At 39.9% G+C, this 18,275-nt stretch overlaps 1 protein-coding gene across 1 annotated transcript in view; it reads left to right on the forward strand.

Moving 5' to 3' along the window:
* Slc9a9 (solute carrier family 9 member A9) overlaps positions 1-18,275 on the forward strand; it is a 537,647-nt gene that overhangs the window by 167,570 nt on the left and 351,802 nt on the right. Inside the window, exon 6 of the mRNA XM_071615577.1 lies at positions 5,119-5,224. Within this exon, the coding sequence (XP_071471678.1) occupies positions 5,119-5,224 (106 nt within the window). The remainder of the gene's footprint in view (positions 1-5,118; positions 5,225-18,275) is intronic.

Raw genomic sequence — 18,275 nt, forward strand, 5'->3', positions numbered from 1 at the left:
TGGAAAACTTACACAATTTCATCCTTTTTCCTCCCTCTGAGATAAAGAAAATGTATTTTCACAATAATCAATTGGGAAATGGAACAATGCTTCATCATTGATGAGAATACCAGAAATCTCCACCTGTCAGGTCTAACATGGATGCAACTGCAGAAGCCTGAGACATTTTTGATTCTCCATGTGTCGCAGACAAGTGTCAGACCTACTGATTTGCACAGGAAACCATAGAGCACACTCTCCGGGGACAGCCCTCATCTTGATGGGGCTGAATGATGGCTTAGAATGACAGGGGTAGGAACGATTATGTCTTGTTGTTCATCGACCCAGGCAGATCTTGTGCTAGGTTGCTGAGAACTGCCACATTAAAATAGCATTTGAAATTTAAATTCCTTATAAAACAGTGAGAAAATATGGGTCAGAGAGCTGCTAAGAGAGATGCTAGGGAAGGGGCTGTCAGTAAATCACCCTGAAGACTTAGAAGCTACTAAAAGAGTCTCAAGAAAGTGGTCATCATTAAAAAAAAATACAGAACATCATTTAAGAATTAATGTGTTGAGCTACTAATGGGGTCCAGTAGTCCCTATCTGTATTTTTATCTCCAAGTATGATTGTTACCTTTGAATTGAGGAAAGATTAGTTTTGTTGTTCTGATAGAGTTTCAGTATGGGACACACACAACTCTGGTGTGATGAACAAACTAATCAAAATATCGTGCTATTTCTATGTTGGGGTTTTTCTCTTGCAGACTGAGAATTATCCTGTACTTGACCTGAATCTTGGTCGTGAACCTTGAATTCATCTTCCAGCAGACATTCTGCACACTTCCACTCTTGGGTGGCCTCTGACTCTTGCATGGGTCCTCCTAAGGAAACCCTGCCCTTCTGCCCATTGGTCACCCTCTACCCTCTTCAGAGCTTGCTCCAGCTGTTTCCCCTTCTTGTCTCTCTGGCTTCAACCTCTGGCTTCTTCTTCTCAGCCTGTGAGATTACATGTCTAGGCAAAAGCCCCAGTGGGCTTCAGAGTCCGTTGGCTCCAGCTTTTCCTCCCGTGTCCCTCAGTACCAGCTTCTGAGAGGTGCAGCCCACACCAATGTCACCTTGCTCCCCACCATTGCCCTTTTGCTGAATGGATGTTGAAGCTATTTTCTCAGGGACCTCTGATGATTCCATAGCAGTTCTCAGTTCCTCCACTACCCTAGAGTAAGGTGGATGCTCATCTCTCTTGAGCGTAAGATCAGATGCACATATTCCCCCTGATCACCCACCTGAGAGGCAAATTGGACTTTTCTGCAGAAAAATTCAGGTATGAAAAGGGTGTGGAGCAGAAAAGGAATGCCCAGCCAGGAGTGAACAGGACAACCTGCCACCAACAGGCGAGTGGCACCTACGAAGGAGAGAAGCGAGAATGACCAAGTCCCTTAATAAAATAAGAGGTTAAGAAACCAGATGTGTCTTCTCCACTTCCTGTCCACATGGTGTCTGGAGTATTCTCATGCCAACACAGAGGGATCATTTTAAATAGGCATTGGTTTTTAGCCCAGCCTGGGCCGAAGTTGTCCCTTCAAGCCTAGCAAGATGTGCACAGAGCTGCTCTGAGCATGTCCACAGCTCTTCTAAGACATCCTCTCCTAGAAGGTGCCATGGAAGGAGTCTTGGACGTTGTGTGTAAGAGTGAGCCCGCCAGCGGACTCATGAAATGAGTTTTGTTTTATAAGTTCCAAGCTTGGCAGCAGAGTGGGTGGCTAATTTCCTGACTCACCTATTCAACTCATTTGTGGTCCTGACAAAATGCTCCTCCTTGCAGGACACACTGCCTGGCTTTATTTCCAAGCTGTTCCATTTCTTCACAGGGTGGATAGGAATGCGCGAAGTCAGAGCCTTTCCTTTTGTGTGGGATATCGTTTATGAAGTGGAGTTCAGTTCTTTCTTCAAAAGGAATTGTGGGAATGTCAGAGCAGTTTTGAACTAAACTGAATGTTTAATTAAAAGGCTTTCCCCCAGAAAGGCTTACAGCTCTCCTTGGAAAAAATGCCAGAGCCCATCCCCATAGGCCAGAGTGGACTTCATAACTTCATAACTGAGGTGGGGGAAAGGAACCCAGGAGCCTAAGAGACCTCCCCAGGAGTGGAGATGAACAGCAAGTCATTTTCAGATCTCAAAAATACAAATGAACAGCTATAGAGACTAAGTCGACCACAGAACTGCTGTGATAGAATTTTCTATTAAAGAATAACTTGACTATTATTTCACAAGATCCTAGCAAAAGGAAAAAGCTGTTAACTACACCCCCAATTGAAATCTCTTTGTTTTGGTTAGATGCAGGGTCTTGACTCTAACCTAGAAGGAGAAAGAGATTATTCTGCAGAAGTATTGCTACCAGCCACCACTACCACTGCAGAGGCTGAGGGTTGTGACAAATGTCAAGAGCTACACACTGGCAGAGTAGGTCTTTGCCATTTTACCTGGCATGATTAATAAGACTATTTCATTTGAGTAATGAAATTGATTCTATGCCCGGTTAAAAAAGATGAGGTCTAGCCAAACGCCATGCCAATTCCTGATTTCTTTCTTCTTTTTCTTTCTTTTCCTTTTGATTCTTGCAGTTGTATCTGCTCTAAAAATAGATATTTTAAAAAATAAATGAATAAAATATTTATTTTTAATTGACAAATAAAAGTGACATATACTTATGATATGCAACATGATGCTTTGAAATATGGATTGTGGAGTAGCTAAATGAAGCTAATTAACGTGCATTATCGCACATGCTCACCATTCTTTTTGTAGTGAGAACACTTAAATGACACTCTCTTAGCAATTTTCAAGTGCATATTACATTGTTTTTAAACACAGACACCATATTTTACAGTAGATTGAAATCCAGAGTCATTCCTTCCTGTCTCTCAAGACCACTGATTCTCCATCCCAAATACCTTGGGAGTGTCTCTCCCATCGTGTCCTCACTGATATTACCTCCTGTTCATCCACTCATGAAGGGTTTACTGTGTAAGCCGTGCTGGGTTGTGGTAGTGACACACAGGGAGATGAGAACCAAGGACTAAGTAAAGTGCCCAGCACTGTGGCCACTGGTCTATCAGCACCAAGGAGCCAGATGCATAAGATGCACAGGCAGAGCATCCTATGCAGGAGTTTGGGGGCCTGAATACAGGCCTCCTCCTGTCCTGGGGCAGCGCCTCTATTATTGGAACCACTGGGAAAGCCTCCAGCCACATGCCCTTTCCCCGGCCCTGCTGCCTGAGCTTTATTTCTGAATCAGACTGTGTCATCTCTTTTATTGAAACCCTTCTGTGATCCCCTCTTGTGGCAGGCCGGGGGAACTCCAAACTTCTTGATCCTACTTGTAAAACCTGCAAACTCAACTTGCCTTTCTTCCCGCCCCCCCACCCCCACCCACAAGTAGCACTCTCTTACACCACCTACTTACTATCCTCCCAGTCCAGGAAATAGGAAAGAATGGAAATGAAAATCCCCACTCTGCCTTAAAATGTTACCATCAGTCTCGTTTTCAACCACTCTCTTTCAACCGTGGCAATCAATCCAATGGATCATTTTCTTAATGATTGCTGTTCACACTTTGCATAACTCTTTCAAATATCAAGGCACTGAATAGCTTTGATGAACACAGATAATCAGCGTGTGATTATTTACTGTCCTGAAGTATTCGCAGAGGCTCGAGGCAAGTGCAAGGCATGTAGTACCGTGCTGCAGGCCACCTGAAACAAGTTACGCTCTTAGGAATCTTGAGTCTGTGCTTCTAGATGATGCCATCTCAGGAGAGAGTAAGAGCTGGGGGCCGACACCCTCTCCTTCAGAGGAGTGGGCCACTGCAACAGTATTTATTCAATCATCTATTTTGCAATTTGTGCATTAAACAGTTGCAAGTTAGTTAAATTCTGTGTTGTAAAGGTGGGTCCCATCCCCAGGGATCTTCCAGTCCCTTCTATGTTAAGTTTATGATTTGATCCAAATACTAAGATCTTTTTTTTTTTTTTTTTGGAAAACCACACAAATTTATTTACTATAAGAGTTATGGGACATGAGAACCTTTATAAGGAAATAAAGACCTGAAGAAACAGTTACATTTTTTTAATAATAAGTTTGATGAGAATCCAATGGTCATAGATCTAATATTACTATTAGATCACACAGAGCAAAAGTGTGATCTAATAGTAATAAGCTGGGGAGGATTTAGCAAGGCCTGTTTGCTCAGGTTCTTCTCAGTGACCTTTTGTCTCAGAGATAAGGATGCTCCTTTTCTCAGGTATAGGAGAACACCTCTCACCTGAGCATCTTATGACTTGCTTTGGGGAGATGAAAGAGGGAAGTCAGAGAGACCTTCCTGTTTCCGCAGCTTTCTCAAATTCCTTCAGTTTGAACTATTCAGTGTGCCAACATGACAAATTTTGAGACAACTTGTCTTGAGGCTATTAATACTGCTTCTCAGTTCCCATCTACAGGACGAGTGTGTTCTCATTCTTACAAATCCTGGAGGACCTGTTACTGTCCACCCATGTTCTCCCTGCAAATGCTAGACTCTAAAAGGAATGGACCTCTTTGTTGCTGAGAAGTTAGGGGTTTCAGAAAGGGTGACTTGAAAGATTCAAAAAGAATGAATAAAGGGCTCTTTGGTATCAAGAAGAGTCTGTGTGTGTGTGTGTGTGTGTGTGTGTGTGTGTGTTTAAGGAATGGGTGACTGCTAGCAGGTGGATGACAAAGAAATTGCTGCCCTGTTAGAAGAAATCAAAATGCAATAGTAGCTAAGAAAGCATATTGTATGTTTGGAAAGCTGTGGAAGTTCAGCATGGCTTGAGGAAAGCAACCAAGGATGCAGAGAAGGGGTGCAGAGAGAGACATTGCTGGAGAGTAAGCAGGCCCAGATTACTAAGGAGCTCAAATTTGTCAGCACTGGGGAGCCCAGAGAAATCTCCATGCAAGGGAATGAGATGATCAGCCTTTTGGGGAATAAAGATCTGGTGCCCTATGGTGGATGGATTTGAGAAGACCAGTATTTAATGACTGCTGTGTAGAAGTGACCGCAACCTAGAAAGTTCCATACTCTGTCCAACTAACTCTGCATCGTTTTGTGTGTGTCTTCTAGTGACTGTGCTGGCCATTTTCCATGAACTGCATGTCGACCCGGACCTGTACACCCTCTTGTTTGGAGAGAGTGTGTTGAATGACGCAGTGGCCATAGTCCTTACATAGTAAGTACCAGAACTTGGTCTGTGTTTCTTTAACCACATAAAATATGTCCTCTTAGAGATCATTCCCCATGCCTTTAACATTATCTTTTCTGTATGTCATAGAGATACAGGCAATTTCTAGCTTTTAAGGAATTGTTATCACAGAAAATCTCCAATAATAGGCACAATTCATTAGGCACCTAATTTCTAATACTATTAATGGGTTTTGCATTTCCAGCTTATTACAAGAAACTACCCAGAGGGTAACAGATATTTTTTTTTCCCTCACTGCATATCTTTAGCTGATCCACTTAGGGTTCCTCAAATGCACATAAATGAGCTTTCTTCATTTCAAATCAATATCATTTTTTTTTCCTCATGCAAGTTACTTTCCAGAAAATACACTAATAGAAGCCTTTGTCTTTATGGGGAGGTGGGCAGATTGGAGCTAGAACTTGAGGGTCAGAACACTTTGATTTCTCAGGGCAAATGCAGGCTTTGAATCATCCCAGGACAAATGGAACTGAAGAAGCTTCAAGTAAGACCTAATGTGATGCCCCTTTGTGCTGGAGGATTCGCTGTTTGAGATGAGAACCAGTGTTCTTCCCACATGCACCACCTCTTTAGACACTTATCATTTATATTTAATAAATGCCACTTTGGTGGCTGTCAGTATGTCAGAGGTCTCTTCTTGGTTTTAGATTAAGAACAACATTTTGGGCAACTGTCAGATATCCCAACGGAAAGTAGCTATCTGATAATTAAATGTGGCAACAGGATTCAATTCTGAGCGTTAATTACTTCAAATGCGGTTGAAAATGTATTGTGAAGCAACAAAGGTTTTTAAAAGTCAGATCTCACAAGGGGAGGAAGAAAGAGCAGAACTACTCTTTTTTTTTTCCCCCTGCCAGTTGACATTTCTTAAAGCTGCTGCCCTAAAGTCACCACTAAATTCAGCAACTTTCAAGTGAGTCTCCAAATACCTTTTACCTGGCCACAGAAGGAGGGGCCTTTCTCCCTGCCTTAAAGGAAAATATCAGCGAGTGCAAATTAAAAGCAAAAGTCATGGGCAGATTCACAAATGTTAAAAGGATGCTTTTAAGGAGACACCAAGAGCAATTAATTAGGACATCAGGAATCCCTGTCCAAGAAATACTAACATTAAAGCAACATTTGGAGTAAAAATTTTTAAAAATCTGCTGAGCCTTCAGTTTTACTTCCTGAGCTGCCAAGTTGTAAAAGGCCAAACGAAGCAACCCACTAAAGCGCAAATGAGCTCAGGAGAGAACCACACAGCTACAACTGTCCAGCCTTTGCGTGATGGACACTGCTATCCACAGTGGTTTCCCATTAAAAACGCAGACACCAAGGACGAAGGTTGATTCCATGGTGCATAGGCCTGGGGGCATCTGAAACCAAGCACTTTCTGTCTCCTCAAGCCAGTACCTGGTTATTACTGGCAATGCCTCTCCTTCCCCTCTACCCATGTCTTAATAACGTCTTCACCATAAAATATGGTTGGCATGGTGGCAAGGTTCTTTTCTGATCAGGAGACATTGGCCACTCCCAGCTTCCCAGTTTTGGTGATACTGATACCGTGCACAGTGACCCACTGGGTTCTGATTAAAATAGAGGTCATGGTAGTTAAGAACATTTGGCTGCCCTAAGTCTCCAGTTCAGATCTACCAGCTCTCCTTTCACCTGGTGCATTTGACCTCACCAGCCCCTTCTTGAGCTGCACTGCATACCCCCCATGCACCCGCCATGGCCTTCCTGAGTCTGCACTCTTTTCCTCCAGTGCTGCCTGGGGCTGACTACTTCCTCCCCCTGCACAACCTTCCCTGGGTCGTTCTCTTTACTCACTCTTTTGCTTCTTAAATGTGCTTTATAGCATGCACCATGATTTCTTTATAATCTACTCCTATACAATTCCTTCTTGGAATGCCCCATCCCCCACCTTCTCTCTTCCAACCATTTTCTAGCTCCCTTAGGAAGATCCTATGCTGATATCATTTAAAGAGTCTCCATGACTTTCAGACCAAAAGTTCAAACAGTTATCTCCCCACTTTTCTTTCACACTGATCCAAGCACAGCACGCCGACACAGCCCTCTGGGAGACAGTGACATGTCTTACCTTACAGTCCCCTCACCCCGCATTGCCGTCCCAGCCCCTGTCTCTACCCAGTGGTCTCTCAACTCTCATCCATTGTGTCTGCTCCTTCAGGAGCCAGCAGCCCCCAGGCTGAGGCCCGACCTCACTCCTGTGCCTACCTCTGTCAATCCCCTTCCAGCCAGCATTGCATGTATATTTGCCTTTCTAAATTATAACCTTTTGAAAGCAAAGCATATGAACTTGAAGTGTGTGTTCAAAGAACAAACTAAAACTTGTATATGTGTCTTCCCTTTCTTACTTCTACTTTTGTGAGATTTTGAAACTTAAGAATAGTGATGGGGGCTGTGGATATGGCTCAGTGGTCAAGTGCTTGCCTACAATGCATAAGGCCCAGATTTGATCCATAGCACCACACACACACACACACACACACACACACACACACACACACAGAATAGTGACAGCTATTCTTGTATCATAGAATACAAGTTATACATTTTGATGTGTCATTAGGAATACATTATCCCCCACACATTTTATCATGAGAGAGATATTCCAAGACCTTGATAAGAAACCTTGGATTTTTATTGTTTCCTTCCCTATATATACATCCATACCTACGTTAAAGTTTATAAATCAGGCACAGTGAGAAATTTAACAACAATAACTAGTAATAGAATAATTATAACCATATACTATAATAAAAGTTATTTAAAGCTTTTGAGTCCTTTATTTTAGAATTTCCCATTTATATTTTCATACTTCAGTTGACCATGATTTAATGAAACTACAGAAATCAAAATTGTGGATGTGTAATAAAGACTACTGTAATAAAGAACCCAAATTATTGACAACTATGGCCCTCGGCAGTGTCTACAGAGCCCCTTTGTAATAGCCATGCACTTTCATTTACCTTCCCATCTTCTTCCAGATAATATTGCTTAAGAACCATCCTCTTTGGTTATAATGTTTTTATATTTTTAATTGTCAGTGTTGTGACAATACTGTGCTACAGCACTTAGCCACAGACTATGCCGGCCTTAGACTGTGCTTGTCCAAGAAGCAACTAATCATAATACTGTTTCTTAGGCTAAATGCCCTCCAAACTTCAGACAAGTAACTTATAATTGAATTTCATGACCACAACTCTTACACATAGCACCAGGTGATAGATGCTACTTTCCTTCCTTCCTTCCTTCCTTCCTTCCTTCCTTCCTTTCTTTCTTTCATTCTTTCTTTCTTTCTTTCTTTCTGGTTCAGTACTGGAGATTAGACCCAGGGCTCATACCTGCTAGGTGAGCTCTCTGCCACTGAGCTGTATCTCCAGCGTTTATACCATGTGTCCATAGTTGAAAATGATCCAGAATTACTTGTCCCCAAATAGAAGTAACTTTATTTAACACAAAAGTTCTGAAATTAGCTTGCCCCTGACCTATACAGTTATTTCAAGAATACAGGAACATCATGCTTAAACCTGATCCACACTGGCTCAGGAATGAGCCCCACATGATGGATTTGCATTTCCAAAGTTGTTTCATAGACCATGAAGGGAGGCAGAAGATGTAGTGAAGATATCTGGAGGGGTGTGTGTTTGTGAATCCCAAACAAAGACATTGATTTCAGGTGCAGCGTGGCACAGTAGAAAGAAGCCTGAATAAGAAGCCACAAGATCTAGTGTCAGGTTTACCACTGATGAACTGTGCAGTTCTTACAGTTGACCAGAAACCATCCTAAACAGGGGTGAAGAAAAAGGGAGTCCATGTTGGCTGATTTAAATGAGCAGCAGAAATAGAAATGGCTGAGGAAAGGACTTAGAGAAATAAGCAGGACCCTCCTTCCTCAATTTCTCTGGTCACAAGATGGCTGCCAGCATTTGGCAGTGTGGTCTCTCTCTTCAAGAGCCTGGAGAGAGAATCTCTGTCCCACCATTCCCATCCTAAATCTTGGTACCTGGTAGATTCTGACGCAATTCCAGACCACCTTGGAGCTAATCACTTTGGCTAAAGGAGTGTACTGTATTCCCTGGCTCAGGCCTAAGTTACATGTCCATGAGTTCCAGGGTGTGATTGGCTTGTTTTGGAGCTGAGACCAGGCAGGTGGTATTATTGTTCAGGTAATGTTGCCATCATAGAGGAAAAGTCGATGCTAGATAGAAACATAATAATAAAACCTACAGGACCATGCGGTGATTCTGTGTGGCCATAAACTGTCTGGACTTATTTCCTCATCTGGAAATGTAAGAATAGTTGTCTTATTACAAGATTTATAACAAAATTATCCTAAGCAACATAGAAAGCAATACAGTTGGAAAGGTTCTATATCTTTATCATCTATGTCTGTGCTACACAAACTGAATATACTTATATAATTTCCATCATCATTTGTATCAGCGTCTTTCACTGTACTTACACAGATCTCTCTGTTTTCATTAAAATGACTACAGATAGACCTGCTTCCAGTGAAGCATTTCTTCATAAATATGGCGTTTTATGATCCAAAGAATATAGAGAATAATCATTTTTACATGTGATTTTCCCCCATTAGGAATGAGACAGTTAAGACATTGTCTAAAGTTGATAAATCAAGAAATAGAAGTTGAAGTATATGACTTAAAGTTACAAAGTACTTACAACCAAAATTGATGCTGCTCCAGTCAATTCCAGGAGGGTAGCTTCCACACCTCTCAGAGTAGGAGATCCAGAGATGCCACACAGAGCTGATAAATCAGGAATGGAGCTATACTAATACTAAGACGTAGGGCAACCATCAGAAGAAATAAAAACATACATGGGTAACATCAGGTGCCTGGCTGTGTAGGATCATGATTTAGGCAAAGGGGATAAAGATAATTTTACTCTTTATTTTATATTCATCTGTGTTGTCTGAATGTTTTTAATGTGTTTGAATTATATAGATTTAAATATTTTTCATTCAAACAAGATATCAAAAGCAGAAACTATAAAGAAAAAGCCTATTTACTTGATAACAATTGAGTCAAGTCATTCTGTCCTAGGCAAAAATTATGACAGAAAATTAAACGGCAAGTAATAAACCAAAGGAAGAAATAAAATGCATGTGTAATACGCACAATGAATTGTTAATTTCTTCAATATACCACACTCACTCGTTATGTTACCTTGGGTGAGTTACTTACTTAATCTCTCTGGACCTCAGCTGCCTTATTTGTAAAATGACATTCATTAGTCCTTACCTCACTGGATAGAGTTAACCATGGAACACTTAGACTGAGACCTGGCTCTGGGAACTTGGTACACTGTTGGTTGTTAAATCCTGCTGTTACTCTCATCATTAAAGACTGATAATAAAAGGTCAGTATGATATAAAAATGGCAAAGGATATAAATAGGAAACAAACAAAAGGAGAAAGTCAGACTTGGCGTAAATGAAAGTTTGAGAAATGGGAACCTGCCTATATCACTGGTGAAAAGTGATAAAAGATTTTACAAAGGAAATTTAGCAATATTTACTGAATCATTAGGCTTTGCGAATCATTTGATCCAGAAATTTCATTTCCAGAAAGTTATCCTAACAAATAATTAATTTCTCCATGAAAATGAATGCACCAATTAGGGTCAGAAGTTGTACTAGCTTGTTGAGCAAATTGTGATGCATTGATGTCATGGGACCCTATGCAGTCATTTTAAAATGATATTTAACAAAATGTGTGGATGCAAAAAGATATTCACAATATATTTTAAAGCAAATAAGAAAAAACTTAATAGTACATTTATATTTAACAAAAGTAACATTTATATTTAATAAATATTGCTAGGAAATTTTAATATATAATAAGATCCAGCTTGATTAAAAAAAATCATAGTCAAATATATGTGGGAGTTTATATATTATTATAATATGCTAAATTATCTACCAATATATAAACACATGAAATTATGTATAATTATATATTTGTTATATGTAAATTTTGTATGTTTATGTTAGCTATATCAATGATATTACATAAAATATACACTATTTGCATATAAGTATAATTTTTAAAAATATTTATTTTATAGTTGGACACAATACCTTTATTTCACTTATTTATTTTTTACGTGGTGCTGAGGATGGAACCCAGGGTCCCACGCATGCTAGACCAGCACTCTACCGCAGAGCCACAACCCCAGCCCCCTAAGTATAATTTATATAGATTCAAAGGGTTATGTGGAATCACAGGCAATCTTTATTTTCTCCTTTTGGCTTGTCTATTTTTATTGGAAATAGAGTAAAATATTCACGATTAACCATATTCCAAAGAAAGAATCCCCATTAACATAGTTGATAATTGGCAATCTTCATTTTAATGCAGATTCCACAGAGATAGATATCCAACTTTTTTTTTCTACCCATGAAAGATCAGAGAGAAGATTTTGGGTGTTTTTGGCCGTTTATCTGCAACACAGAACTATTGCTGGCATTGTACTGAAAACTCCACTTGTAAAATAATTCCACAGTATGCGAATGCCTCCAGATTTTCTTAGAGATAAAATAAGAACCTCATTAAACAGCTGGCTGTTAGATGACAATAAATACATACTTGGTACCTTTATTCCCTGTAAAGCAGATGCTTATAAGGAAACCCAATGCAGTTCATTAAAAGAGAGGGAGAAATGGAGCATCCATTTTCTCATTTTAAATGAGAGTGTTATGCTGCTTGGAAGTTCTTACTAGGAAATGTCATTTAAAGTGTGATGCCAGTGAACGCTTGGCACTTAGAGTGAGTGATATTTTGAAAGACCACATTTCTTATAGCCCATGCATCTTAAGGGAAATTTAACATGAAAGTTAATGGGATGGCTGTGAGGCTCAAACAACCATGGAACTCAAAAGAGCTTTGAGATATTATCCAGCCACTCAACAAAAATTACTGAGCACCTACACATGCTGGACATTATGCTGCGTGTTGGGGATACAGATTGGATGGGCACAGTCACCCATCCTGCCCTCAATAACTCCTCACTGAAATAGGCAACGATAGCTATAACAGGATTTGTTATATGCAACAAACCTTTGCTCTAAAAAATCATCTCAGAAAATGGCTGGGTAGGGATTGGTCATAAAAATATGTCCCAAGGAAACCACCATCTTTGTCAAGTAGCATCACCTCTAAAAAGACTGCAAGCTCATTGAAGGCATGCTACATTTTCTCCATCCCCACAACACACAGCTAATTATTTGGTAGGTTCTTCAGAGATTCTTGAAGGAGGGAATTAATATCTCTTCAGATGCAGATGGGGACATTTTACTAATTCCCTCATTAAAATCTATTCCAGAGGATGGATGTTTAATATTCTTTATTCTGTTCCTTCCAACTATTTGAAAAGCCTTATTCGTTACCCTCATTAGCTCTAATCTTCTCCCATTTGACCCTGGCTCTACACAGAGGTGATAAGAAGGTGCTCTTTTTTGATGAGAATAAGCTGAAACTGCTATCAGAACCAGAAAGTATATTTCTCATGAATCTGCTTAACTTAAAAACAAGTTTCCTGTATCTCGATGCGTCTTTCTGAAGGTAATTCACTTTGATATTTGCCTTGGAAACCAATAATCAGCATGAAACTCATTTGTTTTGATGCCTGTCTAGATACTGGTGTGATACATAATTAAATGAAAAATAAGTTATGGCCCTTTTTGCTTAAGGACTCCCTGTGCAGGCAGTCGGTCCCATGCTGACTTCATTTCTTGGACACCAGGTGGCGTCACATGGCAGGAATGGGAAGGACACCCTAGGATCTTTAGAAAGAAGCTGGGTAGCATTGCACAGCTGACACCGGGCTGTGGGGCACAGGTGTTGGCTGTCCATGGTCCTCTTGCTGTGGCTGTCTTGTTTGCTTTTTACTCATTCCTTATCCTGGGTTCCCATTTCCTGTGACTCTGCTGTCTTCCTCATCCCCGCTCTCTCTTAATGTCCCTGTTCAGATGACTAGGACTTGACCTTGGTTTTATCCTCTGACTCCATCCCTTGTCCCTGGGATTAGATCTGATGTTTACTCCCTGATTCCCTGGATGTCAGCACCCCCCGTGACAGAGAGCTTGGTTTACTCATGTCAAGCCATGCGTGACAAATTGGCCTACCAAAAAATAAATAAATAAAAGAAATCCATATTGATGATTTCTCATCTCCATTCCATTGTGCTTTAATTTATTGGTGCATAAGTCAGATGTAACTGACAGGAGCCCAATTCAAATTAGTTTAAGCAAAGGAATTCACTGGCCTGTTTAGCAGGGGTCCAGCTGACTCTGGGCAGGTGAGGCTCAGGGATTGTAATGTGGCTGACTGTTCTTTCTTTTTCTCTCTTGGCCCTGATTTCCCTCTGAGTGCTAGCTTCATCCTTTCCTAGTTCAGATAGATGGTTTGTTCTGTGATGCAGAAGATGGTGACTAATGGCATCTCCAGGCTTATATGTTTTTTAGCTCAAATTAAAACTTCCTTCTTCCAATATTTGCATATTAGTCACAACACCGGCTCAGCTGTATCAGAAAGTCACCACTAGCCCAATGACATAGTCATCTGAGGGGATTAAACATGGTGATCGGTTAGATCTGAATTGTATCCCTATAGCCAATGGCATGGAATCCTCTATTAGAAGATAGTGGTTGGAGTACAAGCTAGATGGGCATCCCCAAACAATAACTATCCTATTCCATAATAGAATGTTCAGAACATGGTGGTTTGAAATCAAACACTATATAATCCTTAGGTCAGTTAGAAGTTCTTTATTTTAAAAGGCAAGTATTCTTTTCTAAATGCAGAGTTGATTTTGAAAGAGAGAGAAAAAAAAAACACATTCCTTATGTGTGAGAAACAAGGGAGAAATCGAAGCCCAAGTAGGAGGCCACCATTCTAAGGATTTTGTATATAGGTTCAGAGGTTTTGGTGCTGGAATCCCATTTCTTTTTTTTTTTTTTTTTTTTTTTTAAATTTTTTATTGTTGGCTGTTCAAAACATTACATAGTTCTTGATATATCATATTTCACAATTTGATTCAAGTGGGTTATGAGCTCCCATTTTTACCCCATATACAGATTGCAGAATCACATCAGTTACACATCCATTGATTTACATATTGCCATACTAGTGTCTGTTGTATTCTGCTGTCTTTCCTATCCTCTACTATCCCCCCTCCCCTCCCCTCCCCTCCCCTCTTCTCTCTCTGCCCCCTCTACTGACATTCGTTTGTCCCCCTTGTATTATTTTTCCCCTTCCCCTCACTTCCTCTTGTATGTACTTTTGTATAACTCTGAGGGTCTCCTTCCATTTCCATGCATTTTCCCTTCTCTCTCCCTTTCCCTCCCACCTCTCATCCCTGTTTAATGTTAATCTTCTTCTCATGCTCTTCGACCCTACTCTGTTCTTAGTTACTCTCCTTATATCAAAGAAGACATTTGGCATTTGTTTTTTAGGGATTGGCTAGCTTCACTTAGCATAATCTGCTCTAATGCCATCCATTTCCCTGTAAATTCTATGATTTTGTCATTTTTTAATGCAGAGTAATACTCCATTGTGTATAAATGCCACATTTTTTTTATCCATTCATCCATTGAAGGGCATCTAGGTTGGTTCCACAGTCTAGCTATTGTGAATTGTGCTGCTATGAACATCGATGTAGCAGTGTCCCTGTAGCATGCTCTTTTTAGGTCTTCAGGGAATAGACCGAGAAGGGGAATAGCTGGGTCAAATGGTGGCTCCATTCCCAGCTTCTGGAATCCCATTTCCATGTGGAAATCAGAGCCCCATCTTTTAGTCACGCGATGCAACTTAAGCAAAGTTCTTTCAATAAGGGCTTCGGTTCCATGTTTCCATCCGCCTTAGGAAACAGTAAGGGAACTTTCTATCTGCCTGTAATTTGAGAAATCAAAATCCCTGGCCCAGGCAGTTGTGATATAGGAAATGCAGGTCAATCAATTCACATAAGATGTTTTCAGGACTTTTGAAACGAATGTGCCAGCAACATCCCGTTCCCTACAATTCAGATTACACCAAAACTGATATAAAGTGACACTTTCACACCCAGGCACATGGAAATCCCACAGGAAAAAAAAAAAAGCCAATCCTTCCTGAAAATGAGCTTACAAGAAAAAGACCACCAAAGGAAATAACTTCAGCAAGAAGGAAAACCAGGAGATAAGAAAACAAAAGTCAGTCAGAAGAACAAGTGTCCTAAGGAACTAACCAAACACTACAAAAAGATCATAAAATGGGCATGTTAAAAAGGTTGATGGAGGAGCAGAAAAATTTAGATCATGGCATAAGAGAAAAAGAGAACTTTTCAAAATTAGAAAATGCAAATATTCACATTAGAAACTAAATGGATGGCATGAATGTCATATCGAACCAACTGGCAAAACAGAAGATGAAGTTGGCAACTAACCCAGAATGCACACAGACAAAAGCTATCAGAGGCTGGTTAAGAGACAGAGAGCATGAGGAAATCCAGAACAAAACAATAAAATCTTCAAGAGAAGGAACTAAGCAGAAGTGAGGAGAATTGATTTGCAGCAATATTTGAAAAGAGAATGGATAATCATTTTACAAAATTAAAGAGACAAATTGACATATCCCATTATGTCCAGAGCTGGATAAATCCGAACTAATCCACATTGAAATACATTGTAGTTTTTAGGGTTTGTGTGTGTATGTATGCTTTTAATTTTAAAGAGTTTATTTGAATAGACAGAGATTCATGAATTGGGTAGCACCAGGCTGCAAGTAACTGGGGCTACGCCAATGGGGCACAAGAGGAAAATGAAAACGGTGAAGCTATTAAAGTGAAGTGAGATGTGAGATAATCAAGGCAAATGTGGGAATCTTAAAAGCATTCAGAGAGATGAGACATATTACTTACAATGAAGATTATTTACACATAGTTTGGATGGCAACAGTGTTTTCATTGACAGCAAGAGCATAAGAAGTCAAAGAAACAATATGTTCAAAGTATCATGGGAAAATAACCCCTAGTCTAGGTCCTAAATTCAAATAAAATATCATTTAAAAATAAGAATGAAATACATTGACAGATAGCCACTTGTAAATAATCAATGATAGACCTTGCAAAGGATATGATTAAATACAAACAGGAAACTGAACTCAGAAAAAAAGTGAGAAGCAAAGGATGTTAAACAAAGAAATTGGCAGAAACATTCATCAATAAGGGATGACTGTGACAAATATGAGGATGATTAATGGGTGGAGCCAATTACTCCATAATTCACTACAACATCCAAAGATGGTGGACAGTAGATTGTCATGGAGAGAGAGATAACTTGGAGAAAGTGGAGATACAACAAAAGACCTGTTTGAAACCAATTCAAGTTTCACTTAAGTAGCCATCTTCATCAAAATATTTTTTTAATGGTGCAAAAGAGTCTGACAACAGTTAATTATTTTCTAGGTGGTATATAAATGTTGAAACCAAGCTCTATCTGCGGGTAGTCTTAAACAGTTTCAAATAAAGATGCCTATTTGTTAGAAAACTGATAAAGTACTTCATCTTTCCCTTGGTCATCTTGCTTTCTCTTACCCTCTTCTCTGATTACCTCATGTTCTCTTATGGTCAAATTTAGGATCACACTAGGAATTCACCCATTGAGTTCTGTCCAGTTCTTGGGGAGAAGATAACCCCACTCGTGGTGAGCAGAGGACATTTTCTGTCACACCAATTATTGATATGCTGTGTAATAGAGATGTTTCTAGAATTGTTCTTTATGTGTACAAAATTTAAAAATTGGCTTTGAAATGCAAATTTGAGCTGATATTTCTCAGCAACCAAAGAAAGTTGGAGGAGGTCGTTCTGTCTTCAGCTGCATACCGTTATTAATTCATAGTAGCTCCTTATTCATTTGCGCCTCCTGTTTGAAATTTAGTCTCTCTTGATTGGAGGACCCAGGGGTATTATCTAGTCTGGGCCCAGAATGACCAGTCATGTATTAAGACAGCGATTGCCACTGAGCAAAGAGCACATTAGGAAAGGTGGTACAGGGTTCCAATAGAATAACTAAGAAATTACTGATTTAAGGGACCAGAATAGCCATAATAGTATGATCCCTTCATTTTCTTTCTATAGTCAAGCTACTTAGAAAGCTGAATCATAATCAGCATCTACTTTATTAATTTACCACAGGACATTACTGTCATTGGGATTTCAAGTACCCCAAAGATCATATGATAAAAGCAACCTTGCCTGTAGCAGACCTGCATATTAAAGAAAATAATATCCAGAAGCTTGTAGGATGAGCATGGTTTTGGATGGAGGGTAGATTGATGTGTAGGATTTTTATCTGCATCCTTCACCCAGAAGCTGTGTGTTTCCAAAGGGACTTGAAATTTGACATGCTTGGCAATCACCTTCTGAACCCAAGCCAACATTTAGGATAATTAAAAGCTGTTCAATGTGGTAAGATAAGTAAGTCTGGCTCTTTCCCCACTACACAAAGCTGAGATGATAACTTGCAATGGTTGGTTCTGTGATTCTTCTCCATTCTTCCATGGCTTACCAATCCTTCTGACTGATAAGTGGCACTTTTGTAGTAATACACTTGCCATTAATGTCCTTTAATATTGGGGGGTAGGTTACTGGTAGTGTTTGCCCCTCTTTCTCTCTGTTGTGCCCAGGTATACATTCATAGAATGGTTCTTAGTGGTAGCTGGTAGTTCCAAACTAGGTACCAGGGCTCTATAGGAGAAGAATGAGTCATGACTTTGGCCTCCTGTGAAGTAAGATTTCATAAGGCTGACAAGCTGCTTCTAGTAACAATATGATCTTAAACACTGAACGTTAATTTTCTGGTAGAAGTTTAGAAGCTTAGTCTGAAGGAAGTTATGTCTCTCATTTCTGGGGAAAAATGTACATCTAAACAAACAAACAAACAAAAACTCTAAGTAGTTTCAGTAGGTCTGGATAAAGAACTTTTCCTATTTTCTTTCTAATGCACTTAAGAC

Source organism: Marmota flaviventris, chromosome 8 (assembly GCF_047511675.1).
Source record: "Marmota flaviventris isolate mMarFla1 chromosome 8, mMarFla1.hap1, whole genome shotgun sequence".
NCBI lineage: Eukaryota > Metazoa > Chordata > Mammalia > Rodentia > Sciuridae > Marmota > Marmota flaviventris.